General features: G+C 48.1%; 1 protein-coding gene across 1 annotated transcript; it reads right to left on the bottom strand.

The window, feature by feature from the left end:
* Positions 1 to 1,649: 1,649 nt before the first annotated feature.
* Positions 1,650 to 27,581, bottom strand: LOC144125207 (growth factor receptor-bound protein 14-like). Its single transcript, XM_077658415.1, is given in 11 exon segments — positions 1,650 to 5,277; positions 5,987 to 7,686; positions 8,566 to 8,853; positions 9,604 to 9,798; positions 10,424 to 10,525; positions 11,451 to 11,555; positions 12,211 to 12,348; positions 12,714 to 12,803; positions 13,533 to 13,663; positions 27,463 to 27,562; positions 27,564 to 27,581. Coding segments are annotated over 10 exon segments (1,371 nt in total). The 3' UTR covers positions 1,650 to 5,277; positions 5,987 to 7,482.

Below are 27,581 nucleotides of genomic sequence, written 5' to 3'. Positions count from 1 at the left end.
CGAAATGTGACCGCCTCGGCCGGGATCTAACCCGCGTCCTTCGAGTCAGCAGTCGAGCACCATAATCACTGAGCCACCGCGGCGGCCGCAGTCCCCGCTGTGACAGGGACATTTCCGAGTGCCACATCATCCTCCTCGAGGCCAAGTTCCTGCAGAGTGCACCACAACTGTCTGTCGACGCAGTCATATATAGGCTTTCAATGGGCCAAGGCTGCATGCAGTCTTGATGTTCGCAATCTCCACGCATTGAGTCAGCGTCAACATGTCCTCGATCCGCCTCCCTGCCCAGAATCCAGTCTGCTGTTTCCCAAGTATTTCCTTCTTTTCAGCCCATTGTTGTATTCGGTCTCTCAGTAAAGCACTGAAGAAACCGATACTGTTCGGTAATTGAGCAAGTCCCTCCTGTAAGCTGTGCCTTTGTGCAGTGGTGTAATCCTGTTCTGCGTACACTCCTATGGGACTGCAGCTTCCATAGTGACCTTGCTTAGGCAGTCTTCCACCTTCATGCGTGCTTGAGGACCCGGGTCCTTGATTATAGGCTCATAAGGATTTCATCGCATCCTGTTGCTGTATCCGTGGCTACCCCAGAGGTTGCCCATTCCAGCACCCGGTCTGTTGGGCTGAATCGAAGTTGTCAGCGAACCCACTGTCCAGGAGGCCAAGGACTAGCCCCCGATTTTCATGGGCTATTTGGATTGTACCTTCAGCCCTCCAAGATTACCATAGCCCATCTTGCACCCATGATGATGATCATGTAGCTATTCCATTTGCATTGGGTATGTTAGGTGGGCGTTTTTTCCGCCAGCAGTTACCGGCCCGTGGCGCCATCTGGCGCCCTCACAGTAGAACAATCCCCCTTTGTGATGCCGTGCGTATCTGGATTTGGGACGTTGTTAATGTGAACTCTAATTTAGAACCCCACACAGCCACATAGTTCATACACCACCTCATTCAAGTAGCACATCGTGCACTTAGAACGGTCCTAGGTCCTAAAGGACAGGCCTCTGATGGGTGGACGGATGGGAACCAGACAAATTTTGGGGACAAAACAAAGTGAAAATGTAGCCATTATATTCATTCCAGCATTAAAAGCAGCAGTTGTCAAGAGTGGGCCCCGGTCTGCGGCATCATGTACTAATCCTCTTACCAACAGTTTTTATTGTTCGACTATCAGTCAGGAGCATCAAAATTATTGAGCTTATAATATATACTTCTTGAAGTTAACAAGGAAAGCTTCAACAGTCTAGGTTTTTTCACGGCGGAGCTACACAACTTGTCTCCCTTTTCTGCCGGTCAGTGTCCTTGTGCACTGCTAGAACTACAAGAACTCCTGATACGTCTAAGTTTACCATGTATGCTAGTCTGCAACGATTGCAAAATGCGTTAGGATAGAGCATCGGTAAGGTGCTCATGATACCAACCATATCTCAAATCCAGCAGCGTGAAGAGGAGGTGCAGGGCAGGCAAGCTGCCTACATGGGCTGTGTATGCACCCTACAGCAGGATGAAGAGGAGGTGCTGCAGGAGGGAGGCCATGTAGAACACTTTGTAGGCACATTTTTCATTCTGTGTGCCCAAAGCCTCGAGCGCCAAAAAAAATAACAGCTCGTTAATATAGTAGGCCTTGCAATGAAGAAAGACGAGAGTAATCACTGTGAATACTCAGAATTTTTATTGCATAGACTCACAATTCCTTTTTTTGGTTTACCTTTTTTTTCCTCATCAAATAGCGACACAAACGAATACGAACGACACAACATTATAGCAGCAATAAATAAAACGCTCGTGACACTGGGCACGTTTCGAAGAAGACATGACTCCCATACCTTGCATATTTGCATTGTTCTTGTGAAGACGATCTTCAACCTGTCTTTGATAAAGCATTTCACCGCCAACTTGACCCCCTGTCGCAGCTCACCCAGCTCATTTGCTGCTAGGAAAAATATTAAAAAGCTGAAGTGTTGGTAAAATTGGGTGAACTTGATTGTTTAATAAAGCGAGGCCAGTTTGTTTCGCACAACAGCGCGTGGTGTGGGCATGGAGGACATATCCATCCATGTTTCATTTCCACTTTACTGTGCAAATAAAAGTGCAGGAAAGGACTTCTCACTACAGCTGAAGTGCTTGAATTTGAAATTTCCTCCATTTGCCATGGAACGCTTAACTGCTTTCTGGAATTCTGGTTGCGGGTGACTACTCAAATAATGCTGGCCGTATAAGTGGGATGTCCGAGTGCAAGCTACTGCAAGAGATGCCAAACTAGCTACAGAACATAGCATTTTTTCTTCGAGCGATTGCCAATTAAGAACTTAAGAACAAAGGTAGGATGAAATATGCACAATGGTCACACAACTGAGGCAGTGTGAACATGAGTATAACATAAATTAATTGGCAACTTTCAGTGTCTATAGAACAGTTCAGTGTTACAGCTTCCGTTCACAAATACTAACGGTCACATTCTACGTATCCTTCTTTGTACACCATGCGAATGACATTCGTTGCATTGCATACTTGGACAGAAGAGGTGAAACAATACGCTTCAAGTAGGCAGGCACTGCAAGTCATTGACAGAGTGGAGAGTGAGAACTGCGAGATTATGCGCAGCCAGGGATTGCATACGGCTGCCCCCTTTAGAGACTTCCCTTTCTTTAACATGTCTGTGCTAATATACACACATCCATCACAGAATGTGTAAGGTTTCATCCGCATCCCTTTAAGTAACCGGACAGACTAACCCGAGCATTACACCTTGGATACCAGACGCATTCCGATTGCGTGCCCAGTAAACTTCACCAAGGAATGAAGACAAATTTAGTTGCGTCATTGCAAGTGAAACACTTTGTGCAAGTGTCAGTCAGTCGAAATGTTGTCATAGACACAAAGCACAACTGAAAGCAAATGCATTACAAGAACAAAGCCAGCAGATTGCTGGTGTTTATCGCAGGGAAATGCTGAACTTTCGAAGCTGAAAGTTTTACTGTACCGATAATTGGCATGTTTGCATGACATGCCCAGACGGTAATGATAGTCATGATACCGCTAATAACTGTTTTTCAGACCATATGCATGCACTCAAGAGAGGTCATCATTTACAATGCAAAGAGCAAATGAGGTCAGCCTCAAAAATTGCCAAACACATATCGCGTCAGTGCCACCTGTTGGCATGGACAGTTGGCTTCAAACGTGTTCCTAATCAAAAGCCACAGCATAGCCTTTATCTTGTACCACACCAAGCACACACAGTGTGCACATATTTGCTGGGAGGGCAACTGAGATGTTAGCACATGCATGAGACACACTTCATGCAAATAGCTCAAACACACCAGCTGATGGTAGGATATGCACTTTCCAGCAAACGTGCAGTGTGGATTTGTGACATGGTGGCACTCCACAACAAAGAAGGAAGATGGTTGCACACTGAACATTTATCTGTACCACAATCAGCACATTCACCTTTGTTACGGATTAACATGAAGGGCTTGTGTGTGGTTTTCATTAAGGAACACATTTGAGCAATATGGGCAGTACGAGACACAGCGAACCATTATCACCAGGGGTGCAACAAAAGTCAAGAGGGCGGCTTGGAGGGCATCTGAAGTTAGATGCCCTCCCTAGTTTTGAGTTGGTCAGATCAGCTATTAACAAAAAAAGGCTGGGTAGGGTGCAAGATGCTGAACAGTCTCCCATTCAGGCTAAAGGAAAAGTCTGTCAAAAGGCTTATTTGTATGGTCAGATATTACGGCAAGGAAAAATGATACTTTGAAGTGTTGCAACAATATGTGTGTTGCTTCCACTCTCTAAATACACGACTTGAATGAGAATGAACTTGACTGGCAGCAATGTGAGATCGTTCATTCAAGCAATGCCTTCATAAATAAAAGTGCACAAAATGGTTCGCTACCTGACGAGGTTTCACTGTGAAAAACTAAGGCAGTGCTGGAGAGTGACAAATTCATCAGCCTTACACATGATGAGTTCCAAAAACCATCCTTTCACGCCACTATGTAGAAATTGAAGAATACAATCATTCAAGTTACAAGGCAGATGCTGGCGATCGCGGCTACCTTTTTTGCTCAGTTTGAGTAAGGAAGACGGTGAATATGAATGTTTTTACAAACCGCTATGACGTTGGTAACTTTTTTTCTTTAGATTAACAGTTAGGCCAGCTGTTTCTCCAAAAAGCTACCAATACAAGCTCTCTTTCAAGATAAATTAAATTTTCAGTAATGCACTAGGAACATTCCATGACCAGCCTGAATCAGATGAGTTGAAATTGACCTGGTGAGCCAGCAAATAGTTTTGCAGAAAAAATAAAAGTACCTACTAAGAGAAGGTGTGAAAAATATATGTTGATACTGTATTTACAATAGCCACTCATACTGTACGTTGTTTTGTGAGCTTGATGCAATCCCAATCATGCGAGTCTTCACAATCTTCACGAGTATGCACAGAGAGCACAGAATCACACAGACATTCAATTGCATGCAGACATGTGAGAAGTCCGAATGCAGCCTGAAAAACGGATGCACTGGAATTACCTTCAGACACTTCATGGAACAGTGAAACCAGCAAGTTTACTGAGGATTACGAAAGTGCACACATATGCAAACCAAAATAAAATGTGCACTATGAGAAATCATAATTTAAGTACACACACACATGCTCTGGCATCTAGTTTAGTTAAATATTTCAGAGTAAAGACATGACATATGGGTACCAAATTTACAATGCATGTGTATGTACAAACTGGTGTGTGTGTGTGTGTGTGTGTGTGTGTGTGTGTGTGTGTGTGTGTGTGTGTGTGTGTGTGTGTGTGTGTGTGTGTGTGTGTGTGTGTGTGTGTGTGTGTGTGTGTGTTAGGAACACCCAAAGAAGCATCATGACACCAAGAAAACAAGGAGCTGTATACAGCCAGGGGGCTAGCTCAAGGATCGCCTTTTACACAACATAGACGTTTTTGTGCATAGTGAACTCTCCTCCTTAGCACAGGCTTGCAAAAAAGAAGGTGAGGATTTGCAGGAAAAAATTATTTCACAACAAAATATGCTTTGCTTGCACCTGCATTTACGTTCGTAATTAAATGAAAATCACACAAAGGCTGCTTCAGAAAAGGAGACAGGTTTTGCGCATAACAGAAAAAGAATGCTATAATCTATACCAACTGTCATACGAAATTCGTTTCAACCAGGGGACAAACAACATGTTTACTTTTGATACAAATGACCAGGCCACATATAAATACATTACATGGTTTGTGCCACTACGGCCTTTAAATTTCTTATTTTTATTTATTTATTTATTTACAGATACTGCAGGCCCTTCTCGGGCCCATGCAGGAGTGGTTACAAGGAGGGAATATAAAACAAAGGGAATACGTAAAGTACAAGGGTACAAAAATAACATTTCATCGCTATAGTGGCACAGGGTACTAATGACGTCAAAGCCAGGAGAAGAAACTAGCGGGTTGAAAAGGAAACACATGTAATTGCAAAGAAAATACAAATGGAAATTGGGCGACATAGGTTCATCACGGTGGTACTGACAGTGATTCAACTCTGTTAACATGCTCTATGAATGATTCGATTGAGTTGCAGTTTACAGCAGCCGGTGGTAGTTTATTCCAGCAAAAAATAGCCGATGGGAATAAAGAATATTTATGAGCATTAATGTGGCTTATGGGTTGATGAAGTGCTTTTTCATGGTTATTTCTTGAAGAGTGACGGAATGGTTCCTGGAGGTATGTTTCCCTTGAGATGTTCAAATGACCGTAATAAAGTAAGTACAGAAATTTAAGCCTTGATGTTATTCTGCGCTGTGCTAAGGTGTGAAGATCTGCTTTGTGAAGTAGGTTAGATACGCTAGAATGTCTAGAAAAATTTGAGTATATGAAGCGTACTGCTAGGTTTTGAATACGTTCCAGCTTGCCTATCAAATATTTTTGGTGTGGGCTCCAAATAAGATCCGCGTATTCTAAGGTCGGTCTTACGAGTGTAAGCCACTTAATGTGAAAAATTCACTTTACACCACTACCAATCAAATAGTACCCTCATCTCCCCCCAGCAGCAGCTGATATGGTCCTGAAAAACACCAAGAACAACAAAAGCGCATGTCCCAATACAATGACACACACTCCATGGTGTTTAGGCAGTTCCTGAGAGGACACGACATTAGGGTGTACAATAAACAGCACATGAAAAAAGCAAATTGTTCCCTGCATCAGCCAAAAGCAGTCATACTGGTTTGCACAATAATCTACAGATGGACATCCATTAGCACAAAACGTCAGTTAAATAACTGTTGCCTGCTGCGTGTTTTTCAGACGAGACTGACAGGGTTTAAAGTCTGCCCCGATAAACATAAAGTGTCATATGTATTGTAGCAGGGCAACCTGCATGTGCTGTGCAAGAAAGCCACGCACAAGTATGTCAACAGCACAGGATGCAACATCAAGATGGCATATGTTGCCCAAGATAAGCTCGAAGTAGTTTCAAGTGTTAGTGGCATCCTACAAATATGCGCATTATTACTAGGCTACAACACCACTGCTGCTGATCATGTAATGCTGATAAGTGCTGCCACTAGTTATGTCCTCATGCGCAACTTACTCACCATACGTGTATTTCACATGAAGAAAAAAAAAACAACATTACATTGCTTATTACATTAAACGTCAGTTGTATTGTGACTGTCTTAACAAGGAAAGCAGCTCAAACCTTATTTGGCTCTCTAGTACAAACTAATTACGATTATTGTGATTCAAGATATTGTCAATAACAGGCCAGGAAAGCTCTTAGGTGCACATGTTCGACACTGCAGACAGCAAGGTTGGGGCACTCTCCAGCTCCTGCGCAATGTACTAGGAACACCTCAGACCTTTGTGCAAGCCCAGTGACTCTTTGGACCTCGTTCTCAGGCTCAACAGAGGAGGAGAAAGACAATGCTGTTAAGCGACCATAAAGAAAACGAGGAACAAACAAAAAGAGGAGAGGTGAGGTGAGGCACATACAACTGCCCCAAAGTCCTCCTCGCGCTTCAACAACAGGGACCCGAGCCAGCCAGCCAGCTGAGACACAAATAAATAGCGACTACAACACGAGGATGAGGCAATAACAAAGCCTCTGCTAAAATCTTCTTGAAGAGGAAAAGGAAGTAAACTGACGAGCACATGCCACAGCCACTGTCGACCCCTCTGTCCTGTACTGCAAGCACGAGAGCCGACAACGGGGAGCGTCCTGTCGCACACTCGTGATGAACAAACTTGGTCGGGGTTCTGTGCAAACAGCTGCTCCTCCCGTGTGCTTGTTCTTCCAAGCTTTCTTACTCCGACTCGGTAAAACATATCGCAGCACTGCGCGAGGTTGTCCACCAGTTCACGCAGAGTTCCAGCAGTCCACAATGACACACCACACTGGAAGGTCCATGTTTCAGGCCGGCAGGGTTGAGGCATATCATGGGCTTGCCACTACTCACGGGGGCCCCTCATTAATTGAAGGGGCTGTGTGCTGAAGGCGAGGAGGAGGAGGAGGGCGGCGTGCACTTGCGGCGCGGCTGGTGGACGAGGAAATGCGTCAGCTTGGTGGGAAGGTAGCTCAGGTTGAGCTGGTAGAACTCGACCAGCTGCAGGAGGTCGTAAAATTTGGTACGGCCATTGTCGAGCGAGTAGCACAGCTGGTCTTTGTCTTCCAGCTGCGGGAGTAAAACAGCAGAGAAAAATTTGATTAAATGCTGCACTCAACCCTAGCTGCTGAGGCAGATTCTGCAGTCAAATCTTGTTGAGCAAGCAAATCAAACTCCACAGATGCATTGAGTCACTTCCTTAGCATTTCTCAAGATTACACCGACAGAACTTTTAATGAAGGCATCCTTAAATAGGAAAACGCAAAGAGGCTTGTTTGGTACTACAAGCCATGCAGCGGAGAACAAAGAAAGCAGTATAGATGGAAAAACAAGCGGCGATACTTGAAACTTACACTCTTGCTGGATTTTACTTTCTTAGCAACACAATGCAGCAACTAAGTGCATTAGAAAAGCGTGATATGGCTATGTTTCGGCCAATAAAATAGGGAAGGAAAACTACTTTTGCAGTTGGCACTTGTTCTCCCCGTTTAGTTTTCCTGAAACAGTATGCCGCCTCTGCGTCACAGTTTTTAATCCTAATGAAAAAGGAGGCTGTGATCATGTTCCTTTCCACAGTGCTGCCATACTGACCTGAACTGTCAGACAGACAGCTTCAAGATAAAAATACTCCCTTCAGTATATTCCCCCAGCTACAACCCAACCATGCATATGCATACTGGCAATCTTTGTCATGCCAAAACATCAGATTACAATTAAATACACTAAGTAAACTTAGAGTCAATATCAAATGCTAGTAGTTAGGTTCTATAGCTACAGCCCAACTTGCCATGACGACTCAGTGGCTAAGGCATTTAACTGTTGTAGGATGAATCCTAGGCATGGCAGACTTATTGATGGAGGGAAAATACAAGAATGCTGATGTCCTGAACAATGCCAGTGCATTCCTCAAGGCACATTCCAATGTATAAAAGCGGTGTTGCAACTCACCGAGATGATCTGCACATGATGCACCTTTCCCCGATAAACATAGCACAGCACGTAAGACCCAGGCTTGGTGAGGCTCTGCCGCACGAGGAAAACACCGTCCACTGTTCCGTGTTTGAGCAGTAGCTGGGTGGCCTCCTCGCGTGACATACCACTGTAGAACCAGGGTTGCATGTGCTGCAGGCCCAGCTCAGCTGCGGCTGCAGGCCCCTGCCACTGGGGTGGGGGCCCACTGGGCTGCTGCACAGCCGTTGGCGACGCCTGGCCTGACCGACAGCACGGCAACTTCCGCTAGAAAGGCAATCAGAGAAACAGGGACTCTCATTAGAACCAAGAGGTCTGAGCACTTGCTTGCAGCAGCCATCCAATAACTCAACTACCTTGTTTATGCATGTTAGTTTCCAGACACCTGCCCTTGCTCAAACACCAACTCATTAGTTGAGATTTCAGCTACCACATTCCCAGTAATGTGTTGCCTGCCAAATATGCCAAATATTCGACACAAAGCTGCAAGACCCAGCTGCAAGACCCAACTGCAACCCGATCCCAGTCAGCATCTCTGTCATGAGAATAGCTATATTACTTATCACTAATGCTGGAGTGTCAGATGCAGCAGTGCCCAATGCTTTCGTTTCCCCCACAAAGGCACATGGCTTGCAATGTTTGCTGCGATTGTTTCCACATGTCGCTAGGTTTCAGCATCAATGAGAGCGCCTCCCATCAGATCGAGCAAGGGTGAATAAAGTTTCTTGAAGCGCCAGCTTCTCGTGCCCACACAGAACTGTCCATGACTGCAGACTCGGAGAGTCCACAGTTCTGGTTGCATTCTGTAAACGCTCCATTAAAAGGCGTACACAAGCTTCCCTAATCTCTAACCACTTCTTTTAACATGAACTACAGTCTCCTGAGTTCACAAAAATGTAGACAAGCCATTTTGCATCTAAGCTTCACAAACTTTGCGATTGGAACCCCGTCCTTGCCCTCGAACATGGCAGCACCAAGAAGGCACAGCATGGCTAAGGTCAGCAGCAAAGAACTTACCTTCCAGACATGCGCTTCAGCTGCAGCCACAGCTTCTGCCTCCTGGGGGTCCTCGATGACACGCCCTTTACTCCCCGTGAAATCCATGGCAACCCAGGGTGAAGACATGGGGTCCCGGCTGGGCTCTGGAGCCCATGCGTGCTCAGAGTAACGGGACCGAAGCTCTTTGTAGTTTTCCCGCAGCTTCTTGCCAAACTGTGACAGCACAGGACGAATGGGATTGCATAATTACAACTCAAGTAGACAAGAGGGACAAGGCAGGAACCTATGTCCATGCAACATTTAAAAGTGAAAAAGTTTGCAAGTCAAAGCAAGAACTGAACAGTTACTAATCCTGTAATTTATGCTACAGTTACAATGTACACTTCCCTGTCCATAAGACACTGAAGGTAAAACAGGTCCATAATATATGCCACACAAGAAGTACAAGCCAAACATGACTGATCCTTTTAATGAGCAAAGTGCGGAACTATTTTCCAGTATTGTCAAAGAAACAAACAAACAAAGCGCAGCTAAGTAGGACAATTGAGTGCAGAAGTTTTATGACAAAACAAATGTTTCTTTTTTGTCTGAGATATGGCCTGTAATGCCTTTAAATATCGTCATGTACTGCACTCAGTAAAACAACAGAATGATCTAGAGAAGAGTAGGAAGTCCAAATACTGAGCGAGCAAGCGTTTTCATCTAAAAAGCAAGAAAACTGCCAAAGAAAGGAAGTCATGAAAGAAGGGCACGAAACAAAGGCTTGCAATGCTCGTAGTCCGAGTGCCCAGCACAGTCACTGCAACAAGAGCATGCTGATGCCGTGTAATTAGATTACCTTTGCAAGTCTGAGTGCAATGATCCAGCACTGGCGCTGCTGCTCTGTGCTGCTGCAAAACCACATTAGATCGCTGCTGCTGATGACGCTGGACCTCGTGGGCTGCACGGTACAGAACAGAAACAGTGGCAACATTGTGGTTTTCTCAAAGCGAGACTCGTACGCCATTTAGGTGCACAGTGCCTAATAAATCCCATAGCAACATTCAAAGAGGGGACATATCCTATATTTCTCCGTTTCGGCCACCCACCGCGGTGGCTCAGTGGTTAGGGCGCTCGACTACTGATCCGGAGTTCCCGGGTTCGAACCCGACCGCGGCGGCTGCGTTTTTATGGAGGAAAAACGCTAAGGCGCCCGTGTGCTGTGCGATGTCAGTGCACGTTAAAGATCCCCAGGTGGTCGAAATTATACGGCGCCTATTACTTCCTTTCTTCTTTCACTCCCTCTCTTATCCCTTCCCTTACGGCGCCTCAGTTCAGGTGTCCAGCGATATATGAGACAGATACTGCGCCATTTCCTTTCCCCCAAAAACCAATTATTATTATTATTATTATTTCGGCCACTGACCATGCTTGTGTTTTCTTACTTTAGTTTCTGATGCTCTTTATTTTTTGTGCTCTCACTTTCTTCTCGCTTTCGATATTTTGACTGTAACATGTTCAATGCATTTTTGAGCATCCTCTCCAGTCTAAGCATGGAGGGCTTGCAGTATTAATTGAAATTCACAAAAATACCAACTATACTGCCTTGAGCTACCTGTGGTCATGAATATGTCAGAGAGCACCTAAATTAATACTTTAGGCACCAATTAAGTGAAAGCCTGTACACCAGGCATTTTTTAAACATTTTCGCTGAGCACACTGTATCCACCACAAGAAATGTGGCAGTTACTTCAAACAGAAAACCAACTTCGGAATTCCTTTGCGGATGATATGTGCTGCACAAACTCTGTTATGCAGGACTATAAACCTTGCCAGACAAGCCAAGCTAGCTGGTCAATGTGTGACCACCTAATTATTATACTAACCTTGAGACAGAACTGGAAAGCTGTTGGTCCACTCAAGCTTTTGTCGTATGGCACGTAGACGTTCCAGTCCTTCAGGCTGGCGACGTGCTGCAACTGCCACGCCTCCTGCAGGTGGGATAAGCAAGGCACCAAGGCAATGCAGTGAGGACAAAAAGAACACTGGCCAGGATGATATAACCTATGAAAAATATCAAACATGCACAAATGCCAACAAATTAAAAAAAGGCACTTGCAGCTTATTGCATGGACTCAAGATGATGGCTTGACAAAGAGAAAGTCAAAACAGAAAATAACTCCCACTGTGGGAATTTATATATATTACATAACAAATTACCTCAAAGTCAAAACCAGAACAGCCGCTTAGTCCGTATTAGCTGTCAATGACTGCAAACAAAAGTACGCTATAGTGTAATAGTATATCACATCAAGCTCTACTGTAGTGTCAGCTAAAATAAAAGACAAGGTGGAATACATGTTTATATTTTGGACTGCTGTGAAACCAGGGTCAGAAATTGCTTTTTCAACAAAATTTCGGTTGAAAAAGTAATTTCTGACCCTGGTTTCACAGCAGTCCAAAATATAAACATGTATTCCACCTTGTCTTTTATTTTAGCTGACACTACAGTAGAGCTTGATGTGATATACTATTACAATATAGTGTACTTTTTTGTTTGCAGTCAGTGACAGCCAATACAGACTAAGTGGCTGCATGAGCATTAAAAGGGCCTGCATGGTTCAGCAATAAAAAGGATGAGCTCACCTTGTGACCTGGTGGCAAGACTGAGAGTTCGCCGTCTTCGACACGGAAGTACGACTGCTTCCAGGACTGCTTCCCAGGCTCCCGGTACCACAACACGCTGTGCACCACAGGACAGCGCTCGCCTTGGCTTAGGATGTTCTGCAAAAGAAAAGACAGGCAGTTCCATCAGTCAACTGTGTCCGTAGTATCGGGTAAAACATCTCGAAATCAACATAAGGAATTTACTGAACAGAAAAACAGACTTGCCTCTTAATATTTAACGTTAACATGCAAGGCTGATAACGACCACGTGCTATCACAAGTGAACCCATACCTCCAACCCTGATAGCCCAACAAAAACAAACAAAACAACAGTAGACGCACAGGGTGTAAAACAACAATTAGTAACAACACTAGTGCGGATGAAGACAGCATTAAGAAAGGTACAAACAACAGCATAAAAAGCTGCAAGGTCAATGCAGGAGACAGAGCATGACACTGACAAAAAATAAAAAGAGACCTACCTGCAAGGTTATCAATTTTGCAAGGTCTGTTGACTCTGCCAGGCAGTCCAGCTGAGATCCTAGATCCACCATGTCAAGGGAGAAGAACTGCTGCATAAAAACACAAAAGGCAACTAAGGAGCTGGAACAATGCTAACAACTCTTTATCAATTTCAACTACAACAATGGCATGCCTGCAGCTGGAAATGTGATGCAAAAGCAACTAAAAGACTTTCAATAGTACAGCCATCTGTTGTATGAGGTGCACAATGCACGGAGCGAACTGCCTCATTTACAAAGGAAAGTGTCGCCAAGTTAACACTGAACATTCCTAACCTGAAGTGTATCCCTGCTTAATCAAAACAGCGAGAAAGTACAAATCTTCATTCACTGAACACGAACTGTGCAAGCAAAGTAAGAAATGGAAGAAATGTGAAGAATGCTTCGTGTGAAGTTAGCACAATAGTACCTTGGGCGACAAATATTGCAGAACAGAGGCGACAGACTGCTGGAAAGAATACCTCCCAGCAAATCTGTTTACTTTCAGAATTCCTCTGTTGAGAAATGGTAAACAGTTTCACTGAAATTGTTTCCTGCCAGTCATTTGACCCATTTTTTAAAAATAAACCTTGATTAAAGCACATCGAGCCTGGCAAAAATGTGATATATCTAGGCAGACAAGTATATACAAGCCACGAAAATATTATCATGCTCAGCTTTTAAAAGCGAGTACAAACAAACTGTACTAAGAATAACTAAGAAGAATAAAAATCTGGTGTGGTAAGTGACACATGTGCAATGCAACAAGCCAAGACTGATTAAAAAAAAAAGTGGACTAACCAGGGGAGAATTAAAGAATTCATATTTCCTGAAGTCTTGCCGAAAGTAGAATTTGTTTCCACTCTGCTCCCTGTTCCTTCCCCAGGATGCGTACACTTGCAGAACCTCTTCGTGGTCTTCAAGGCTGCGTTCTGCAAAAGCAAAAGCACAAACATGCCTTCAGCAAATGACTCACTAATTAAAAACTGCTTCATTACCATTGCCTATCTTCTGCCTTAAATATGTGTGAATTAACAGGGGGAATGAAAAGAAAGATTACAGCTTAAATTTGGCAAACAAGTCGAGTACAAAGTTTCTCACATCCAGATTACTCGGGGCCATCAGTTCAAAAGGTGCCGGCAAAATAGAAATGCGAGCAAACTAAAAAAAAAAAACAAGCTATGCGTCACTCCACATTTTTCTGTTCTTTCCGTCTATTTTTTTCCCAGGTTAGGCCCTGCACTCTTACATATATATTCATTCTTTACATTTATTTAGCCAGCATCATATCTAATCACGTAGGCATTTAATGGCGCGACTACGCTGCGTGCCTCAGAAACCCGCCAACGAGCACTCATTAATTTCACGCCGGTAACGGTGCTGGCCATCTGAAAGCAAAATGACAACGCATCCATCATCCGCATCCTCTAGAGATGAGCAGCTAAGAAAGAACCGCCCACGACTCGGGCGCAGAAGACGCCGCTTGTGACAAAACGAGATACCGTTATTGCTGTGGAGAGTCATTAATTCGGCAGCTGCGCCGGATGCCGCCGGCGTGAACAAAATGCCTACGTGACCGCCTGCTAAGATACCACGTCTCACGGACCGACCTTTGGTCATGATATACACCCTCCGCTCACTTGTTGAACCTCCCCGGACATACATATAAGCCTCCAGCGTTATACTCACTGCTCGTAGAAGGGCGCTACGAAACGACATGTACCCAGGCGGCGGGCGATAAAGAGACGATGTTTGCACTGCCGGGATAAACCGCGCTGCGCACGGCCGACCGCGACGACAGGCACCCGACGTGCACTCACTCTCCGCAACACAACCAGCTGTCGCCAAGCGCCACAGCAGCAAGCAAAGGCAGAGGTTTCTGGGCAAGGGGGACGCGCGCATGAGAGGTCCCATACTCGCGACACGCGAGATTTGTCGCGTGATAAATGGCCACTCGACGACGTCAGAGGTGGAGGGAGAGAGAAAACCAGAGGAAAGAAAAAAGGAGGAGGCACGACGTCGTAAAAAAAAAAGGGGGGGGGGGGGGGGAGAAGAATCTAACGCAACGCGCGCTGGCGCCGCGAGCCTCTTTCCATCGTCCGTCAGGTCTCTCGCGGAGGAGGAGGAGGTCTCTTCTCCTCCTCCTCTTCAGGCAGTTGCGCGGAGACGGCAACGGCCGCGGACGCCGCCGCGCTGTCTGTCGACGCGATCTTCGCTCGCAACGCGCACACCTCCGAGCGCTCGCTCTCGCCTGGCCCTCTCCCGCGGCAGAGGCGCCGTCGCCGCTGGGAGCACACGTCACCGCGCTAAACTACGGCGCGTGACGCGTTAACCAACAGAGAGGCCGAGCAACACCCTCTAAATACCCCGAGAGGCGCAACTGAAATGCCTCCCTCTCCACATCCGCACGCTCTTCCGCGCGACCGCCGTTCGGAGACTGGACGGTGCCGAGCAGGGCTCGATCTAGATAGCTGCACACTGCTGCGCCAGTACAAGGTTGTGTAACCGGAAGTGTACAAGCGCAGGCAGTAGAGACTGCAGATAGTGCTTCGGCAGAAGACCTCCGCGAAAAGAGAAGAATAACAGCCGCCTTCGCTGCAAGGAAAGAAGAACGTACGGAAAGACGAATTACGAAATTTAGGCTCAATCGCACAGCTGTGCCGCTTCAGCAAATCAACAGACCGTTTCGCAGGTTGTCGTCTAGTCGGTGGACTAACCGGAGAAAAGCGCGATAGCGAAACTTGCTCCCGCAATGTTGTGGGCAATTGCGTCATCTCGTCTCGTTGCGATGCTGTTAAGCAGAAAGGGGAAATTTTTAAAAACGAACAGAGAGAGAGAGAGTTCGTCCAAAGCCGCATTCTTCTTGCCTACTACCACGCCTACTACACAGCCAGTAACTTTTCGGCCGAGAAAGTTATCACCTTCGGATAGTCCCGGGCAGCAAATTTTATGCAACCATAACACGCTGAAACGCTGCATTTTTTTTTTTTAGGGAAGCGACGTCGTGTCACGTTGCTATACCAATAGCCTTTTCCAAAATGTGCTCCCCAGAAAACACTCGCTGGACCGTTGTGCAAATGACACTGCGCTGTGCGCACACGGCGCAAGCACAGTAGAGGCGCTGCCCGCCTGCACCTGCTCACAACAGTCCAAAGGGCAGGTGTTTAGACAACTGCGTCTACCCGGAGTGAAGGCCTTCGAATTCCGAAACTTCACGCGGCACTGACGACGTTCGCCTCAATCGGTGCGTATACAGACTGAGGCGCTTCGCGTATACACCGCCCGGTTTCGCAAAGCTGTTCGTGTATAGTAGCCGGCCAGCCATTGGCCGGCAGCTGCCACGGCTACAACTCGCGCCATCAAGTCAAGCACCCAATTCATGCCGCTCGCTCGCACGCGAGGAATTCGGCAGGGGACTGGCTCGCGTCCACCGATTTCGAAATCGCCACAGCCAGACAATAGCTAAGGCAACGGAGTTGAGAACTGATCTAACGTGCAGGGGGTGACTTTACTGGAAGGCCTGAAAGGGGGCGTCTCCCCGCTCCCTTCGAGCGACAAACCTGGCGTGCAAGCAGTCTCCCCGTTCTTTCCTACGAGGGAAGTTCCACGAAATGCACGGCGCAAATAGGCACCCACCCCTTCAAGAGTAGCCCATAAGTTCTCGCCCCTGATAGCGTGCGAACAGCCTTGATGGTTGGGCTCCTGATAAGCCTACGTCAGCCGTAAGTTTTATCACAGCGCCAGCAAGTTGCCATATCGCACAAGCCTATAGGCTGCAGACACGATACTTATAGAGATATATATGCGCTGCTTAAAATAAAGAAAGACCTTTAGAAAGTTTGTAAGTTCGTGCAGGCTAGCGCTCACTTCCGGGTGCCGCGTTCTGCACCTCTTCATCCCGTAGCGCTCGGTAGCGCGAAACTTGACGCAAGAAGCGTGCACGCACCGACATGATCTAAACTAAGCTGAACACACCTTTTAGTCGTGCGAGGAAGTTTCCAAAAGGCTCTCCTATCGGTCGATCGCAAACCAAACCTACGCACGAAAACAAATTTTAGGAATCGTGCCTCGGGTTAGTTCTCTCTGAAGAGTCCGGTTTAACGTCAGCCTTTACCGAAAGCGCAATGAGCAGGAAACGATCGAAGCTCACGGCGTTTTGGAGCGCCACGCCCTTACGACACTCGCCTCTCAACAAAGACAGAGTGGGGGGGGGGGGAACAAAGGCACCTGGCGACTGAGGCCACCCGGCAACCGAAGGCCCCAGGCAATTTGCGAACACCGCTAAACGAAGCAAATGAGAGAAGGTGACGGAGGGGGAAGTTAGCAGGCAGACTTCGAGGAAAGCGCCGGCGATAAACTTTTAATGAGATCACGCGCCTTCTCCCGACTGGGACACTAATTTGCATTCGGGAAGCCGGCCGTGCCCGCACACGCGCACTTCCCTCGGGGTCAGAAAATTGAAGAGGGCGGGGAGGCCCCACAGACCCTCAAAGATAAACGCAAAGGAACGCGTAATACACTGTACAGCGCTGTCCTGCGCCAGAGGCGCGGAAATTGCGCTTCTTCGCCTATCTGTCTGGCCCAAGTGGCGACGTTTACATGACCTCGACACGGTGGAGCCGAGTTGGTCTGTGGGGAAGAAAACCGGTTAGCCGGGACTGGGAGTCGAGGGCTCGGGTCCAGCCAACCCGACGGGTGGTCGCGCTTCCCCAGGGCGCTCTATGTCTGTCGACTCGCTGGAATCGAGTTCACGCACAGTCAAGCCCTCGAGTGGGGTGACCTTGCTCACTCCTCGCCTTACTCAACCCGCCGCTGTCGGGTTCATGCAAGCGGGGCTAATGTGAAACTTGAAACCTGTTTTTCCTTATTCACTTCCTCGTCTAACCAATGTAACCTTCCAGCTCATCCTGACAAAAGAGTTCAGACGTGATAAGGTAGCCGTGTGGAGAGTCAAATCCGTCCCTACATATAGAGTCCCCAATTACGTCTTTTCTGAGACGGAATTCTCAAAACTGCAGTTAGCTCTCATACCGCGTTGAATAATAAATGCACGAGAAACGCTTGCACTGACGTACAGCTGCGAAAATGAAATAAAAACAGGTGCCGTAAGCACTACCAGTAACACGGCCAACAACGAAACGGGTCCCAGTGCCGGAAATGATTAGCCAAGCAAATCGTTCTGACGCTCCCTCAGCATCAGTGCAGTAAACTAGCAGGGCTTTCAACAGGCACCGCATCTAAATGTGCCGGACCACATTTTTTTCAATCTCTCAAACCCCCTACGCAAGGCATTGCTGTAGGCATCGCGTGGATTTGGCAGCATTTTACCCGTCGCCGTAGCAAAAGGCACTTATACCGCGGAAGCTCAGTGGCTACAGCGCTGGATGCTGAGCGCGAAGTAGCGGCATCGAATCTCATGACAGTATATCCATAGAGGCGAAAGGCAAGACGCCCGTGTGCTGTGCCCCCTCCCCTCACTCCCTGCTTCCACCCCGGCGTGGTTGAGGTGTATACCACGCGTGAGACAGTTTCCTTTTCCTCATTACCAGTAGAACTTCTCTTTCAAGACAGGGCACGTGCGCATGCAGTGAGTCGCAGAACGGTATTTATCTGAACAGCGGAGAAAAAAATTTGTTGTGGTTTAAACTTTCGTTAACCCTGGTAAGAAGCTAAGTCTTCCTTTGCGTGGCTATATACGTTCACCAACTTTCGTTAACCCTGGTAAGAAGCTAAGTCTTCCTTTGCGTGGCTATATACGTTCACCAACGCCACACGCACTGCCGAACGGATTGTCTGTAAAGCGTCGATGAAATGCCCGATGGGGCAGTTGCCACCTGCCACGGCGGGCAGATTGTGATGACGTCAGTAGGTCACATGACTGCACTGACGCTGCCCTCTTGAAAGTCTAGCGTAGTGAACCAAGAGAACACGAGAACGCACCGCACACAATGTCCCCACTGCGAGAACAGAGAAAACCGCACTCACGCACCACCGCTCCACCACGAGTATGGACTTTCGTCAATCGCGACTATTCAATCTCCCGACGAGGAAAGGCCACGGGCTTTGATGAGGGCCAGCGTTCAACGGCAGCTGTGGTTTTAAAGAGAAGGGAGTCCTCCTCCAAGTCTCAGCCATTATGCAAAACATACTTCGCGTATGCACGAGAGAGCGAAACGACTTCGCGGTAATGCAGTGCGCCCCAGCTGCCCCACATGCAACGAGACAATGGCTACAGTGTAACTGTACAGGCGGGGTAGTGGAGGGTTAGGACGCATAGTATATCGGGTTTCGCCGCAGGAATAAATAAAACAAAATCTGGGCGCCAATTGCAGCATGTTGCCCGCCACGAATTTGTAAGGGCCGCGGCTTCTCGGAGAGAAGACGGAAAAAGATGATGCGATTCTCCCGAAGCAACAGGAGAGTGCGCGGGGTGGGTTGGGCAACGCGCACATATACAAGCGTCGCTATTGCCCAAATCCTGGAAAAGAGAAGAAAAAAAAGAATCTTGCGCAACTGTCGACTTGACGCGCGCTCGTCACAAGGACAATTCAACAGCAGCTGCGTTGTCGATTTCGAGAGGGGATATTCGTTATCTGTAAGACCCCCCCGCCATCCAACCCGCGTGCAAAATGAACCATAAAAAGCGTGGAAAAGTCGGGCACACAGGGAAACATAGACCGCCACACCATTCGAAAGAAAAGGCGACCGGCAAAGGAGAGATCGGCGAACACACGTATGCAAGCACCCAACATTTCACCTTGCCTTTAAGTGCACACCACGCCCCCCTTCAGTCGTGCATAGACTGCGAAGAAAACAACCATTTTCGAGGCTTCCGCGTGTTTCGAAAGAACTTTTTTTTTTTTTTTGTGGGCGCCTGTACGCACCAGAAAGGCTGAGAGATAACGACCAGAGCGATAGAGTCCAGACACATAGGGAGTAAAAGATTCCAAGCTGCTGCTTGCAGCGCGATACCGTCTCACGATTTAATTAAAGGGCGCGCTTTCCATAAAGCACATTTTGTTGCCGTAATTACGTATAAACGCCGCCTGGACGACGAAAGAAAGAAAAAAGAAAAACGCACGGTTTTCCAAGCTATCGCTACGCGATTTGAAAAAAAAAAAAGAAACAGTTCGCGCAGATTTTTAATAAGGCCAAATACGACGCATGTATTAGAACCGCTTACGCAAAAGGGTGCCCTTTCGCGTGCGTCCTCTGCCGTAATAATAATTGGTTTTTTTTTTTTGGGGGGGGGAGGGGGGAAAGGAAATGGCGCAGTATGTCTCATATATCTTTGGACACCTGAACCGCGCCGTAAGGGAAGGGATAAAGGAGGGAGTGAAAGAAGAAAGGAAGAATGAGGTGCCGTAGTGGAGGGCTCCGGAATAATTTCGACCACCTGGGGATCTTTAACGTGCACTGACATCGCGCAGCACACGGGCGCCTTAGCGTTTTTCCTCCATAAAAACGCAGCCGCCGCGGTCGGGTTCGAACCCAGGAACTCCGGATCAGTAGTCGAGCGCCCTAACCACTGAGCCACCGCGGCGGGGCTCTGCCGTAGGCCGATCCCTGAAATCGAAACGTGGATGACTTGTTTCATAAGGCAACGACGAGTCGAAGCAATGTCGAACGTATACCCGATTTGTCGGGAAAAATGAATACGCCGTAGCAAGGGTTCACTGCATATCAGGTTCAAGTGGAACTTCAACAGAACCGCTGTTTTTACAGAGGGCTTACTTTACTACAAGCAAGCTATCAGGGAACGCCTTTTTTGTGTGTGTGTGTGCACTTGACAAGGTGCAAGAAAAGGAGCGATACGTTTCAATTGATAAGTGACGCTAAAAGCTAATGGTTCCGTCACAAATTCCTCCGAAATGGGCGGCGTTAAGGCGCGGTGACCCTCAAAGGTTACCTGCCTTCCCACTACGCAGCTTTGAGACATTAATTTCATTAGGCCGGCCGACCTGTGCGTCGTGTGGATCGAAAGAAGGAGTTCATGTGCTGTGGTTTTTGCAGACGTAGCTGAATATTTAAGACAAAAAGTTACAATCTTAGAATAACAAAATAATGCGACGCAAACAACTACCACGCTGAACATACAGGAATAATTAGAACAACCAAAAAGCATGATTGAAGCGGGATACAGGTATAGTGATGACATATATACGCAAGCAAAGATAATAAAAGAGCGAGGTAGCGAGAATTAAAAGCTCAGGAGTATACGGAAGGCAAGGAAAGTTCTCTCACGTCACAGAGGCAATTGGAGGTGGACTGGGTTGACGACGAGGCAGTTAGCAGGATCACGCACTCGAGAGGCCGAACTCCCCAAAGCGCACTGCCTGGTGCGGGACAGAGCGGGCCTTTTTAACCCTTTCCTCAGGGTATCGCGGCGCTGCCGTCAAGGCTACGAGTGACGGGGTCAGTGCTCCGAGGAGCCCGTCGGAACATGTCGGAACGTCGGGGTGGCCCACCCGTATTTTCCGGGGTTTAGGAGGCGGCTTGTGAGAGGTGCTTTGGATGGAATGAAGCGGACGTTCTGCAGCGGGCACCCGGATCTTGAGCAGCGGGCGCGGCAGAAAATGGGATCGAGTGATGATGACGTGATGATATCCGCATAGATAAAGGGTTCGCTGCGACGACTGGAGGTCGCAGGAAGAGGCCCTTCGATTTGTGGCCGTCCCACTTCATCTGTTGTCGTTGGTGACGATGACAATCAACCTATAGTCAGCTAACCGACCTGCGATGCGGCGATTGTTCACATAACGAAAAGCTTTCTCTGTGCGCCAACCTGCGTCTGCGCGTCGAAATCTTCTTGAGCCGCGTTTACATGAATGCGCATTCGGCCAATTTTTATGAAAAGAGCAGGTTTTGAAAAGGAAAGGCGTGACTCGTCCTCCAAGTTCCTCGACGTTTTCGCACTTTCCCTCAAAATGTGGACTGGAGTCGACTTCGGTCGCATTCATGTAAACGGGACTTCGGCATTATGAAATCTTCACCTCCCTTTCACACCCTCCGCTTTCTTCTTCCCTTTCCTTTTTCCTATACGCAGCGCCCATAGCAGGCCGGACACGTTTCTTCTGCCGATCTCTCCATGCTTCCTGTCACTGAGCCTTAAACCCTCATAAACCAAACCAAACCAAACCTTCGCTCTCTCTCTGTTGAAAGGAGATAGCCAGTGACGTCATCGAGCTCTTCCGAACAGGAAAAGAAAGCCAGCCAAGGAAGCGCATGCAGGGTGAGCAGCCAGAGAGGCACGAGGAGACGCTTGCCTGTCAAAGCCGCCTTGGCGCCGTGCCGGGAGCCGTTCGCGAAGCAAGCACGACTGCTGACCTCCGCGCAACAGGGAGGAAGGCCCCGGATTACGTGAGCGGCAACCCGTGCACAACCCGGGGTGTGTTAGGTATGCACGGCTCCTTCGAGGCGGCCCGAAATGGCGCCCCGCTCCGCGGATTACAAGACAGACCCTCCTCACCCAGTACGACGCGAGCTAGTCAGTTAAATTCGATTGCTGACATCCTCTAATAAGAGCGTTGACTTTACGAAGCGCGCATCCCCGGGCACTGACGGCGACAAGTGGGGTTGCGCGCAGGTTTTGATTTTTTTTCTTTTTAGCCTAAGCTGCTTTTTCGCGGGGAGTTCTATTCATTCCTCCCCCAACTGCAGCACTGAGGTAAACAGGAAAAAAATGAAATGAAAGAAAGATAAGCCATGGGAGAAAAAGTGCAACATACGACCTTTCTCGGGTATAAAGCGGCCGTCTATTTTAAGCCTGTCTGGAAATCACGTACGCACACTAACATCGAAGGCTGAACGTCTCACCGCCTTCGATAGGCGCTGGAAGACCACAGCTCCATTAATCAGCCGATCCCACAGAGAGGTAAGAAATAAATAACGAACTTGAGGTCACCTCCGCGTGCTGATGGTTGACAAGGTCTCATTAGTCAAACGGAAGACACTGTACGCGAAAAAGAGCGGAGCCCTCCACTCGGGAACCAATTTCTCTTTCTTCTTTCACTCCCTCCTTCATACCTTCCATTACGGCGCGGTTCAGGTGTCCAACGATATATGAGACAGATACTGCGCCATTTCCTTTCCCCCAAAAAACCAATTATTATTATTATTATTATTATTATTATTATTATTATTATTATTATTATTATTATTATTATTAAAGAGCGACGCGATGAGGACTGCCGTTGTTCGGTTCGTCGCTTACAAGTGGGGGGATCCTCATGCAAGCGACGGGGACATAGGAGACGAGCACCAGAGGCTATGCGCTTTCGCTCGGCGCCTGCGCACACCTGATTAGTCGGCACTCCCGTAATCAGCCACCTCGATCTGCTTGCAAGTGAGCAAACTATGAGCAAGTTGTGAGATAATGCGCCGCGAGTGATTCTGCATCGTTGAAGCGCAGCCGCACGCCATGGGGATCGAACGCCCGGACACGACTCGACACGCTTCTCGTCCTGCATGCAGTGCGCCCGCTCGTATCACCCGCCACATGTTCATAGCCCACCTTTGCGCACAAGCAGAGTTGTTCCCTTTATTTATAAACTTCGGGTCTGCTTCCCAGCTAAGGCTAAAAAAATAGTTTCTCTATGGCGACAGTGCAGAAGCTGCGACGGTGGTGACCAAGACAGATCAGGAGAGGCACTCACCTCTTAAAAGTCATTTTTTTAATAACTGCAGGTTTACAATGCCGTTGCGTCAGAAGATACCAGGGTTTCGAGGGCCAATGTGACAAACCGGAAACGGTCAGCCGGGGTATGACTGGCTAATCGCGGGGATGAGCGAAGTTTTCTGTGGATCCAGAACCAAGCACCTAGGGAAGCGACACGGGCTAACAAAACGCTTCGTCGCTTGCCGGCGTCGCCTGGGCCTTCGCGCTAGTTTCGCATACACTTGCGAGATGACTATAGGGGCTTACGAGATCCTATTCGCCATTTCTTACCATCGTCTATAACCGCGTTTACATGAATGCGACAAAGTTGACTCCAGTCCCCAATTATGAGGGAGAGAGCCGGTTTTGAGAAGGAAAGGCTTGACTAGTCCTCTATATACTCTCTTCCTCGAAGTTTTTGCCCTTTCCCCCAAAAAGGGGACTGGAGTCGACTTCTGTCGCATTCATGTAAACGCCGCTTATGTGCCTCTGCGCATTCGCTTTCGGCGAGCGGTTTGAACATCTGGAGCCCCGCGTTAATCCCGCAGAATGAGAATTTCGACACATGTCCAACCGAAGGCGACTGTGGCATTGCTACTCGACAAGCGGAGGCAGCGTACAGTCGGTTGTGGCACGATGAGCCATCTCGGAAGACAAAATAAAAAATAAATAAATGAAAAGATAACCAACAGAGACAGAGCGACGAAAAGACCAGTCTCCGTTCTTCTCTTCCCTCTGTTTTCCCAACGTCTTTTAGCGCCGGGAAAGCTCTTGAGTCGCGGCTTCATAAGCACGTCGCGAAGCTTATGTACACACAAGCTCGGCGGCAGCGGCAGAAGTGGTGGAGGGGGGGAGTGCAGTTCGAGCATGTCACTTTGCCGAAAGAGAAGGGGGGAATAGGGAAGTCGCTGCGGGCTCCCCTCCTCAGCAAAGAGCGCAGCTTAGCGCCTTTTCACAAGAGCCAACCCAGGCTGCTCGTCCGCGCACACACGGGTGCACACAGGGCTATGTTTGTTATTGGAACAGGCAAGCGGCGCCGGCGGTTGGCAGATCAGAGACGGCTTCGGGAACAGACCTCCGACCATGCAGAAAAAGAGATGGAAGAGTGTTTTAAAGAAGCATCGGGCAAAACATAAATGCTGGGCGAGATGAAAGAAGAAAAAAAAAAGGTTTGGTTGAACGTTGTTGGCACGAGCGCACGATGAACGCGGAAGACGGAGGGGGAACGGATTTGAAGAGCACTGCAAAAGAATCTCCCCGGTTGTTGTTTCTGCTCTTTTCTCCCCGCAGTTTCTTTTCGAGCGCGTCGGACGTGCAGGACTGTGGACTTGCGCGCTGCCGCGGCAATACCGGCTTTCTTTCTTTTTCTTTTCTTTCTCCCTCTATTCTAGCCCCGTCGCTCGCTCCGACGTGTTGCTACGCAAAGAAGGGCTCGTTTGCTGGGAGATTTTCGGGCGCGTCCGATGGGAGTGAAATGGAGTGCCGACGCCTTCTCGCTAGGAAGCTGCGCTCACTGAGGCGGCAAAGTTTGCGAACGCAGAAAAGAATCTCGACGGCTCACTGAGATTACGTGGCTTGTTATAAATTAAAACAAACAAAAGAACTTAACGAATATAGCCAAACATGAAGCCCTCTTCGAGAAAAAAAACACTCCGCACTGCGTCTTCGAAACAGCGAATGTCTGGTTCAGTGCGACGGTTTTAGCGGGGAATAATCTGCGCTATTGAATATAGTCATAGGCGAAACGGCTATGAGCGTTCAAAGGCTAAAGCTATAAATAATACGGCACACGTACTTAATCTCTCCCATTATAAGCGCGTAAACAGATGAAATTCAAAGAAACTGACGCTCAAAAATGCTGCGATGGCCAAAGTGGTGCTGCGCACGATACTTCTGTCGGCGTGATGTCGGGGGGGGGGGGGGGGGGGGGGGGGGCACCTATGAACAATTGCGGCAACTGCCATTTAGTGCCTGGACATCATTCCTGCACGGGTTGTCCTCGAAAGTTAATCTATCATGGGAGTAATTCTCATTAGTATCCACCACGCTACAGCAGCCTTACTGCTTCAACTGCGAAGAGGCGCCGCAGCATTCCTTTCAAACCCTGTGGCGGCACTCAGGTGGATGGTAATGAGTAACCGATTGGAATCTTCTCCACATTGGGGGATTCCCCTAAACACGTTGCACTGCGGCTAATTTAGGCCGTGCTACCACGTTGGCGCTTTTTTTTTCTTAACGAAGGTCAAGTCGAGGGCAACTGTCGCCGAAACGAAGCAAGCGCGCTGGCGATCTCCCATCTCAGACTACTCCTTGATACTTCCCAGAGAAGAACCTCGTTGTAAAGCGAAGGGAAAAAAACACCCGCGCACCCTTCATCTAGATCTTGCAGATGGCGTTTACTGCCCATCGGAAAGGTTTTTCAATGCTTGGCTTCACCCCAAAGAGCGCATTTAAGCCGTTTGACGAACATTAATTCACTGATACTGTATGCCTATGCAGGCTACTATAGGAGTGGAAAGAATTGCATAAGTGTGCATTCAAAATTAGGTAAAAATCCCCACCCCGTCGACAGAACGGTTCGGTCGACAAACCGGTCGAACCTTTTCCAAGCGTTTCACTCTCCAGAAAAACGAGCACCTAACCAGAGGATGCCTGCACTCGTTAGAAAAGCGAATTCCTGGCGGTGCCACGGAATTCGAACCCACGCAGTACCTCCCGCATACGAACTGGACGTTGTGCCACTATGGTCGGATACAACGCTAGATCTAAGCGGCAAATGTCCGTCAAAGGAGGCTCCCTCCAGCCAATGGCGCTGACCGATTTCCTACAATCGGTCAACAATGGCTGGAGGGACATTTGCCGCTTCGTTCTTGCGTTGCACTAGCCATGACACCCACTGCTTACCAGGATGGAGAGCTCAGTTAATTTTGATTCATTTCGATTGATTGGTTGAATTTTGATTGATTTCCAATTCAAGATAAAGCACCAATTACGGTGCGCATGCATCTTGGTTTTTACGCTGTGCATGCATGTGTTTGTTTCGCGTAATCTTGCACTGATCAATGCGGAGTGAAATGCTGGGCACAGAAACAAGGCTAGCCGCTTGGTGTATGCTGAATAAGCCAAGTGGCATGCCAGTCTCTTCCGTTGCTACGTGTCGAGACTGCCTCGACCAAACGCTTAAAATTAACCGCGCCCGCAGTTGCCCCACGGGATCGCAATCATGCAGCACCCTTAGGTAGGCGACAGCTGTCGGCTCCAAAGAGGAAGAAATAAAAAAAAAACGCTAAGGCACCGTCTCGAGTCACGACCGGCGAGGCGTGCGACAGGCAGTTGCGCAAAAGGAAAAAGTAAAAGACAAAAAAGAGAAGAGAAAAAGCCCTCGGATACTCCCGGCTAGAGAACTCTGCTGTAGGCGGTTCGCGCGCGCAAAAGCGACAACCTCCGCTATTCGCACCGGCATTGCGCCCGAAAAAAATTATCCACTGAAGCACCGCCTAATCGCGGTAAAAGGAAGCGAGCCCTCACACACGCGCGCGGCAGAACCGGCGCCAAAAAGAAAACTGTCGGTGAAATTTTGCAACTTCAAATTTGTATGCTAATGGCTAACCGGGGCAGAAACAGTGAGCGGTAAAGATTTTAGGCCAACCTGACAAATAATAATGCAAGAGACAAAAACAAAAAACGCGAGGCGTACAACTCCACGGGCCATCGAAGCCGCAACTGACAGAAAGAAGTGCGCGGTGTGCAACTCGGGGCCACTGACTCGCGGCACTAGAAACTCAAGTGCAGGAAAATGGTAAAATATTGCGCACTCATTGGCGCGCCAGGGCTAACTCTCGAAGAGACGGAGTGTTCGGTAATGACCATCTACTGACTGACGACTTTTAAACGATGGTATACATGTCGTCGCTCCAGGGTATTGGCCCTGTCAACAGCGGCGCTGATGTCAACACGAAGCGAGAACCTCTTCGCACCAGCCTAACGTGAAAATTCAAGACAGAGACACTCGACGCAGGAAAAGCGACAGGGATGGTGGAGATGCAAAATAAAAATAGTAAAGGCGACACTCACCGATGCGGGGCTGCGCGATTCTCTCGACGAGCGTCCAGGTGGGCGACCGGGCCACGTTCAGCTTGAGCGTGAGCAGCTGACACAGGTCGATGCAGCGGAGGGTTCTCCTCGACCACCAT

This window comes from Amblyomma americanum, chromosome 3 (assembly GCF_052857255.1).
Source record: "Amblyomma americanum isolate KBUSLIRL-KWMA chromosome 3, ASM5285725v1, whole genome shotgun sequence".
In the NCBI taxonomy this organism is placed as follows: domain Eukaryota; kingdom Metazoa; phylum Arthropoda; class Arachnida; order Ixodida; family Ixodidae; genus Amblyomma; species Amblyomma americanum.
This window is presented reverse-complemented; position numbering and strand designations above follow the sequence as displayed.